The 10,150-nt window shown below is 38.8% G+C and overlaps 1 protein-coding gene across 1 annotated transcript in view; it reads left to right on the forward strand.

The window, feature by feature from the left end:
- C11H11orf65 (chromosome 11 C11orf65 homolog) overlaps nt 1-9,858 on the forward strand; it is a 55,405-nt gene extending 45,547 nt beyond the window's left edge. Inside the window, exon 5 of the mRNA XM_078059053.1 lies at nt 9,597-9,858. Coding sequence (XP_077915179.1) covers nt 9,597-9,771 — 175 coding nt within the window. The 3' untranslated portion in view covers nt 9,772-9,858. The remainder of the gene's footprint in view (nt 1-9,596) is intronic.
- Nucleotides 9,859-10,150: the final 292 nt, after the last annotated feature.

Genomic DNA, 10,150 nt, shown 5'->3' on the forward strand with positions numbered 1-10,150 from the left:
AATTTTAAAGAGAATGCATGCAATTCAGAAATGTCAGAAATAAAAAGCAAGATACTACTACCAATCCTACAGGCATTAAGATGATATATTATGAATCATTTAATGCCCACAAATTGGAAAAATTAGGTGAAAGAACAATTCATTGTAAGGCATAAACCAAAACTCACTAAAAAACAAATAAAAATAACATAAATAGGTCTATTAAATTGAATTTTTAAATTCAATTAAATTTGAGTTACTAAATTATTAAATTGTAAGTTGAGTTTATAAAAATCCCACAAAGAAAACTCCAGTCCCAGGTGGATTTCCTAGTGAATTCTAGTTAGCATTTAAGAAAGACAATACAAATTCTACACAATATTTCCAGAAATAGGAGGGAATATGTCCCAACAATATCTATAAAGTATTACCCAATATAAAAATCACTCGGGGCTTATTAAAAAAAGATATTACAAGAAAATAACAACCAGTATCTCTGAGGAACATATATACGGGTTAGTAAATAACATCATAAACAAATGGAGTTTATCCAAGGAGTACAGGGTTGGCTTAACATTTGGAAATCAATCAATGCAATTTACCATACTCACAGACTTAGAAAGAAAGTTGGATATAACCATCTCAATAGATGCAGAAACTTAAAGGTGAAAGACTGAACGCTTTCTTCCTAAGATCAGGAACACGGCAAGGATGTCTGCTCTCACCACTTCTTTACTGGAGGTCCTAGTGAGTGCAATAAGGCAAGAAAGAGGGAGGAGGGAGACACTGAGATTGGAAAGGAAGATCTCAAAGAGTCTTTATTCACAGTTGACATGATTGACTAGGTACACAATCCTAAGGAATTTACAAACTTACTGGAACTACTAAGTGAGTTTATCAAGATTGTGAGATACAGAAACCAACCGTATTGCCATTATTTCAGCAAGAAACAATGGGAAATTTTTACAAATACGTTTACAGTAACATCAGAAAAAATGAAATACCTAAGCATAAATTGAAGAAAAAATTCTGTATGACCTATCCACTAAAAACTGCAAAACATTGCTAAGAGAACTTAAAAAAGACCTAAATAAATGATGAGATATAAGGTGGTCTTAGATCAGAAGACTCCATATTGTTAAGATGTCCATTGTCTCCAAATTGATCTGTACATTCAGTTCAGTCACAAAAGTTAGAGTAGGATTTTTGGGGAAATTGACAAGTTAATTTGAAAATTTTTATGGAAATGCATAGGAACTAGATTAGCCAAAACAATTTTGGAAACATAAAATTTGGAGAACTTACATTATTTGATTCCAAGACTTACTATAATGCTACTATACTCAAGACATTGTGTTATTAGGATAAAGATAGACATAGATTAATGGAACAGAATCAAGAGTTGAGAAAAATAGATACACATGTATACTGATGAGTTTTAACACAGGTGCCAAGGCAATATAATTGGAAAACGATATTCTTTTCAACAAATTGGATATTCAAATGCAGAAAAATGAACCTTTACCCTTATCTCTCACACCATATATGTAAAGTTTTGTATCTCAAAAGAGATCACAGATCTAAATATAAATGCTAAAACCATAAAATACCTACAAGTAAGCAAAGGAGACAATCTTAGTGACCTTGGGTTCTGGCAAAAATTTCTTAAATAGGACACAGGAGCATGATATATGAAAAAGGTGTCAAATTGCACTTCATCAAAGTTAAAAGCTTTTGCTCTCTGAAAGACATTGTTTAAAAAAATAAAAAGACAAGCTACATGTATTTAACTAACTGGAATTTAAATAAAATCCTGAGGAAAAAAAGACAAGCCACAGACAGGAAGAAAACATTAGCAAAATATATATATATAATTAAAGTCTTGTATCTAGAATATTAAAAACCGTCAAAACTTAATGGTAAGACAACCTCATTTTAAATGAGCAAAAGATTTGAACACTCTATCATTGAAGATACATGGATAGCAAATGAGCACAAATAAAGTAATGACTGTCATCGTTAGTCATTAGGGAAGTGCAAACTAAAACTTTAATGAGTTACCACTATATATATAGAATGGTTCAGTCTGCCTAATTGTTGGCACAGATACGGAGTGAATGCAAACTGCTACATCTACTTTGGGAACCAGTTTGACAGTTTTCTTACTAATTAATATACACCTACTATTCATCCCAGACATTCCACTCCTAGATATGTACTCAAGAGAATAAGAACCTATGTCCACAGAATGATTGTATATATGAGTGTTCATAGCAGCTTTATTTGTAATAGCCAAAACCCAGAAACAACCGAAATGTCACTGGATAAACAAATTGTGATTATTTATACAAAGAAATACTACTCAGCAATATGAAGGAATGAACTACTGATACACATAGCAACATGGATGAATGTCAAAATAACAACGCTGAATGAAACCAGTCAAGAAAGAGTTCATACTGGGGCGCCTGTGTGGCTCAGTCGTTAAGCATCTGCCTTCTGCTCAGGTCATGATCCCAGGGTCATGGGATCGAGCCCCGCATCGGGCTCCCTGCTCAGCGGGAAGCCTGCTTCTCCCTCTCCCACTCCCCCTGCTTGTGTTCCCTCTCTCACTGTGTCTCTCTCTGTCAAATAAATAAATAAATTCTTTAAAAAAAAAAAAAAAGAAAGAGTTCATACTGCAATGAATCATGGAGCACTATGTCAAAAACTAATGATGTAATGTGTGGTGATTAACATAACATAATAATAAAAAAAAGAGTTCATACTGTATGATTCCATTTACATAAAATGCTAGAAAATATGAACAAATCTGGAGATACACAAAGCAGATTAGTAGTTGTCTGGAGATGAGGGTGGGGGGATGAAGGGAGGAAAGGATGACAAAGTCCCCCAAGGAACTTTGGGGGTGATGGATATGTTCATTTTTTACTGTAGTGATGGATTCACAGGTGTATACTTATATCAAAACTCTTCAAGTTGTTCTGTTAAAATATGTTTACTATATATCAGCTATACCTCAGTAAAGTTGTAAAAACTTTTGTGACCCCCCTCCACCCATTTTGTCTACCCCCCAACCCACTGCCTTTGACAGTCACCAATGTATTCTGTTAATCTATGAGCTTGTGTGTGTATTTTTAGATTCCATATGTAAGTGAGATCATATGGTATTTATCTTTCTGACTTCTTTCACTTCGATAATGCTCTCAAGCTCCATTCATGTTGTTGCAAATGGCACAATTTCATTTTTTTATGGCTGAATAATATTCTCGTGTATGTATCCCATTTTATTTGTCCGTTCATCCACTGATTTTTGTAAGAACATGTGCAGACATTCAGAAGATCTTGATAAAGTAGTTCTTCATCTCTTGTACTTGCAGGGTGAGTTGGGGGCAACCCAGGAACCAGTTGTAAGGGTCACAGGGTTACAGCGCCTACAGTGCAATCAAATGCTTAATGCTCTCAGCCCTTATGCACTAAGGTTAAGGGCATGAGTGGGGAAGAAGTGGAATCCAGAGACCTAGGATGGAGACATATGGGCAGGTATAGACAAGGCTGAGAACCTTGAACTTCAAACTCCCCTGTTGGTGGAGGAAGTTCTTCCTCCCTGTTTTGTGGGACAGGCCTTCTCTGCATAAAAGCTTTTCAGTGACTGCATCTGGCACAGTTGCTGCACGTGCTCATGCTGATTCTCCTTAGCCTTCTCCCACAAACATTGCGCATCGCCTCCAGCCCCCAGCGGGAGTTCTGTCTCAGAGCAGCCGGGACACAGAGGTACGAGATCTACTCCAGGAGGAGATTGCTTATAAATCAAAAGACTTAAAAGAATTTACCAATCTCATTAATAGGAGTCTTGGAAACATGTGTGAGAGTGAATTTTCAGGTTGCAAGATCAGAAAACGGGTTAAATTTACTGATAATGGCCACATTCATCTAGGATTATGAATTTAATGTGTTGGCTTGAGTACCCAGAAATGATGTTAAATAGTCTGTCTGGTTGGCTAATCAAAGCCTCAACTCAACCAAAGCTCTACTACTGCAAAATGCCTGAACTTCTCTGGTATCCTGTAGAAAAAAGGATTTCTGAAGTGTCAGGGGAATGCATATATTTGTTCCTCTTACATGCAGTCTACTCACCTACCCACAGGCTGTAACCCCAGGAGGCCTAGAAGATACAGTTTTCACCAAGTCATTAATAAATGAGAGGAGCCGCAGAGTTCTTGATGAACTCCGTGGTGGCTGTTTTTATAGACTGGAGATGACAGTGGTGAAAGCAGTGGTGGGATTGGTACCTTTAATTCACCAGGAGTAACGGTGGAGGTCAGGTGGGGACACAGATAGCAGCTAAACTTCCAGAAGTGCTTCCTCTAATGCAGCAGGTCGGCACAGCCCCTGGCCCCTGTTACGTTGCTATTGACCTGACACATGTTCTTTCCATCCCAACCTGTAAGCAAAAAGAGAGGCAGTTTGCATTTACATGGAGAGAAGAGGATGTGCCTTTCCATCTTACTCTCAGAGCTGTGTCTGCTCTCCTGTTGTTTTCCCTAGGGGCTTGTACATCTCAGTTCCCACAGACCATCATGCATGTCCTTACATTGGTGACCTTATACTAATCAGATGCAGTGAGCAGAAAATAACTCCCTGGTTGACTTCCTAGGACAAATGCACACCAGAAGGAGAGAGAGAAATTTTGCAAAATGTTCAGGGTTTGCCACATAGCTAAAGCTTATGGACATTTTGGGATATCCTTTCTAAAGTGAGAGATAAGTTTCAATACCTTGGCATGGCTGTCTTGAAGGCACACAGCACTTAAAGGGCTTCTCTGGATTTAGGAAGTAAAACATGCCACATTGGGGTGTGCTGCTCCAACGAGTTTTCAAGATAACCTAATGAGGCTACTGGGCTCCAGTGGGACATGGTGTAAGAATGAACATGGTAGCAGGTCCACAGTGTGGTCAAGGTGCTCCCACTTGGCATTTAGGGCCAAGCAGTCCCAACAGTATTGGACAGACAGTGAAATGCTGTGTGGAGCTTCTTATAATTAGAGGATCTCAGCACAGAGGTTTTAGGAGTAAGGTAATGCCCTCTTCTGCCAACAGCTATTTTACATTTGAAAATCAGTTCTGGTTCTGCTACTGGGCCCTGGGAGAGACTGGATGCTTGGCAGTAGGATTCCAAGTGCTCTGTGATTATGAACTGACCTGACTTTTATCTAATCCAATGAACCGTAAAACTGAGAGTACACAGCATCATCTCAGTACAAAAGAGAATGAGTCTGAGAAGGTCCAGAGGGTTACGGTAAGCTGTATGAGCAGGTGGCTCGGATTCCTTCAATCCTACATTGGCTCTGCTTCATCTCTGTGCCTTTGGCTTCATGGGGAGTCCCCTGTGACAAGCTAACAGAGGGAGAGTATATTAGGTCTAATTCACCAGGCATCTGCACAGGATCCTGGCAACATCCAAATATGGACAGTGACTAGATTACAACCCCTCAGTAGGCCCAGAGAATGGTCAAAGGGTATCCTCCCAGTGAGCACAAGTGGTTTTCTACTTCATATAGAAAGGAGAAGCAGTTTGAGACAGAAACCTTATTGTCTGTGGGCAGTAACTGAAAGCTTCTCAGCTGATTAGGTACTTGGATGGAATTAAATGGGGGAAATTGGGATTAGGTCTGGGGACAGGTATACTCAGAATGGGCATAGCATATATTTGTGTCCTTGTGAATGTCCTCCCTAGGAGGCAGAAAGCTCTAAGTATTCAGATGGACGAGGTGATCCATCCTGTCAATGTCCATTTTTTCACCGGGCCTCTTCAGTTGTTGCTCAATGGAGCCATGTACAAAGTGGTCACGGGTATAGGGATGGAGGCTACATATAGATTCATAAACTTGGTCTTTTCCTCACTGAGGTTGTTCCGTCTCTATAGTCACAGATAACTGGACAGCAGCAACCATTACTTTGCCTCCAACAGTGTGCTGGCTGCCTGGTGGCAGGCTGATTATGTTGGACCCTTCCCAGATAGAGGTGGCATCTCTTTGTGTTCACAGTGATAGACAAATATTCTGGGTGTGTGTTTTATTTCTCTGCTTGCATTACTTCTGTCAGCAATACCATTTATTACAGAAGCCTTATCCATCATCATTTTATTCCATACAACATTGCCTCTAACTGGGGATGCATGTACAGTAAAGGAAGTGGTAATAGGCTGAGAACAACGCAGTAGGCTCACCGTGTGTGCCGTCCCCAGAAACAGCTAGCACTGACAGAACGCTCATGTGGTTTGCTGACACTGAGACACAGCACCGTGGTGGGGGGAGACCGGAGGGCGAGACACCTGGAAATAAGCCAGTGCACATGAATAATAATCTATTTTATTTCTTTTTTCTTTTCTTTCCTCTGTTTACTCTCAATCCTCATCCATAACTGAGCTCTCTATTTCTAATTACATGGACATTTCTATCTCAAACTCAATTGGTCTAACACTGAATTTCTTATATTGCTCATCATAAAAATGGTTTCTTTTCCATATTCCTCTTGGCCTCAGGTTATGACACCATCATTTACCCAGTCATCCAAGTCAGAAATGTAGGGGTTCTCCTTGACTTCTTACCTGTCATAAGCTCCCGTGGGTCATCTGTCATAAAGTCCTATCAATTCTGCTTCCAGAGACTCTCCCAAGTCTGGCATGTCTGTCCCTCCCCGACTGGAGCTTCTCAGTATTCTCATTTCCACTTCACGGGCAGAGTCCTTCCACTTGGTCTCTTTGTCTCTCATCCTTTGCCATCTCGGTGTAAACACTGATGCCATGTCTTGAAAACACGAATTAAATCACCTCCTTACCCGAAGCATGTTGGGGGCTCACCGTTACCTCCATCCCACATGATAGTCCCTCTCCCCAGGTTGCTCTTTTCTGGCTCAATTCCATGGCAACAAGGCCTTCACCTTCTGATGCTTGGCTCAAACAGCTTCTGAAGCCTGCCCTGACCCGGACATAGCGACGCACGGGCACTGTTTTCGGAGGTGCCCTCATAGATGTGTTATATACTCAGTTGTCACACTTGTGCAAATCTCTGTGTATTTGTCTGCCACCTCCACTACACTGGGAGCTCCTGAAGAACAGAGACTCTGATCTATTTGTCAGCACAGGGCTGTAGACATAGTAGATGCTTAATGAAGACATGTTTGTTGAATGAGTTGAGTGAGTGAGGGAGGGAGTGAGTCCTTATAGCTGGATGTTGTAACGTTTCCTTTCTGTAAGGTTGCAGGGCATGAACGAGAAGTGTTACTTTGTGTGCTTTGTTCACTGATGATGGCATCCTCTACCTACTTCTGCTGAGAATCAGCAGTAAACAAAATCAACAAAATCTTAATTTTTTTTTTTACCTCTCTCTTAATTAAAAAAAAAAAAATGTGGTTTTTACATTACCTTCCTGTGCTGCCCTAGAGATCTTAGCTTTTCTTGACTTCTTTTCCAGTTTAAACTTTGATTTTTACTAGGTCTTTTGCATTTTAACTTCTCTCCCTGTTGGTTTCAGAAAAATTTTTATAATTTTTTTTCTCTTTAAATTTTCTATCTTAGAATATGAGATCATTTTAAAATGGATATATTGCAGCATTACCTCTAAAGCCAAATTTTATATTGTTTTTGTTTTAAATACTGCTCATTTTTTATGAAACATGTTATGATTATTATGAAGTGATCTGTATTTCTGGTTACTGTTGTATTTGAAATTCTGTCCTTGCTGACCTATTGTTGTTTGATTACTGTTACAGCCCACTTAACTATAAGTAGTGACTAATATTTAAAGAGTTTAAAACAGAATTAAATTATTGGAATAAGTATTATAATTCTCTTTAAAATTAATCCTCTTTCTATATATCCTTGATGAGAGTAAAAAATAGATAACTGAACTGTTGTAAATCACTGTTGCCAAAGGAAAAAGAAATATCATCCAGTTTCCAAATCTAGTCACAAGTGTATATTTGGGAAGGTAAAACATGGAAGAACTCATAAAAAATGTGTTCACCTCTAGCCTTCCAGAATTTTCTGATTTCTAATGCATTTTTGTTGTGGCATCAGCATTAGTTAATAAACCTGGGCCATTGGGTACCATCATTCATTCATTCAGTACTAATTTTTTTGAGTGCCTATTATGTTCAGGGAATATAGAGTGGAAGATTTGCAAGTTCCACAAAGGAATCCCATCTCTGTACACAATGCTTTGCAAATGGTGGACACTTGATAAGTATTTATTACATGAGTAAGTGAATGAAGAACTATAGAAAAATTGTGAAATCATACTTTCTTACAATTTGTGCTCTTACTAACCAATATAAATCAAGAGGCATGTTCCTGCTTCTATGAAAATAGCTCTCATGGATCATTATCTATTTAAAGTTTGAAAAAGCGAAAACTTCATGAAGGCAGAGACATATCTTGTCACTGTCCTACCTCTTACCATCCAGGAATTTGTGTGCCTTCTTTTATTGAATGCTTCCTATGTGCCAGTCATCGTTCTGAATGCTTTATAAAGACTTACACTTCTAAACCTCTCAAGAATGCTGAGGAGTATTATGACTACCATTTTAAGGTAATCTGAAGCCCAGGAAGACTAGGTTATTTGGCAAAGGTCCTAGAGCTAGTAAATAAATCACAGAAGCAAGACTCAAGGCCAGATAGTTGGATATCAGAGTCCTATCTAGCCCTACACGACCACCATGCTGCTTCCTACTCTGTGTTGAATTAAGAAATGAAAACAGTTTCAGAGTAGGTTAACTTTGAAAATGGAATACCATTGTAGATCTTAAAATGAAAAACCAAAGAAAAAACACCATTTTCTAATATTCTTGGTAAGGACTGCTAACTTGCCTGTACACACTTAGCTCACGTTTGGTGGATGCGTTCATTTATGTGCTCAGACTAACATGAGACAGAACAGTGCAGCCGAAGAAGTCTGGACTTGGAGTCCGATTCGAAGACGGGCTCTGACATCTGCTTGCTACTTACATGATCTTGAACAATTTAACTTCCCCAGCTCTCCATTTCCTCACCCGTAAAATAGGAATAAAAACAGGTGTCACAAATGGCTGTGTCTTTTAGAGAGAATTAAACAAGATAATGTATGAAAAGTACCTGACACAAAAAAGGGTATTACCATCTCTCTTCCCTTTGCCTCTCCCTCTCTTTCCTGTTCCCTCCGCTTTCCCCTCTACCTGCTGTTAGCCGCATGACCTTGTCTTCCAGGACTTAATCTCTCTCCTGTAAGACAAGAGGGCTAATCATCTGGTCTCCAAGATCCTTTGACTCTGTAATTCTATGATTTGGTGATTTAATTACTTGGTTTTTCATTGTATCATAGCAGGGCAGTGTACTGAGGGGTGGTTTTGAAACGAGGCTTCACCAGTTAGCATGGTTGATTAAGTTGCTTTGTTTCTTTTTTCTTTTTCTTTTTTTTTCCCAAAAGATCCCATCACATAGAACGTGGTTTGGATGTATTTGAGATAAATCAGGTGAAAACCTGCTTTAATTGTTTCACAACAACAATATATATATTAACTGTATCTACTAGTAATGACCTGTTTCACAAGATGATGTCTCCCTTCCTTTCCCCTGTTTAGGTACTATGCAGGAAACCTAGAGGCTAAGTCAACAAATCATAGAACTCTAGATTTAATTCACACAGCCACCAAGGGGCTAATGAGAGCTGTCGAAGGCGGTGGAATAGATTCTGTGATGGAATGGGAAGTGGATGAAGTGCTGAACTGGACAAATGCACTGAACTTTGATGAGTAAATGCATTCTGCTTTTACTGGGGAGCAAGGGCAGGCCTCATGTATGTTTCTGATGTACCCACCTCTGCCTCGAATCTTGGGCCCACAAACATAATCTTTAAAAAAGAAAAACATAAAGCAAACGAGTATTGTTTGTCGAGAAAAAAAGAAGATATGAGGGAAGAATATAAAAAAGAGATGATATAAAAGTAGAAAAAGAAAATTAGACTTAGGTATTCTTTTTTTTAATTGAAGTATGATTAACATACAGTGTTACATGAGTTGTAGGTCTATAAATAGTGATTGGACAATTCTGTGTGTAGCTCAGTGTTCACCATGATAAATATAGTCACCATCTGTCACCATACAACTTTAATACATATATTATCAACTGTATTCCT

The sequence above is a fragment of the Halichoerus grypus genome, chromosome 11 (genome assembly GCF_964656455.1).
Source record: "Halichoerus grypus chromosome 11, mHalGry1.hap1.1, whole genome shotgun sequence".
NCBI classification, from domain to species: domain Eukaryota; kingdom Metazoa; phylum Chordata; class Mammalia; order Carnivora; family Phocidae; genus Halichoerus; species Halichoerus grypus.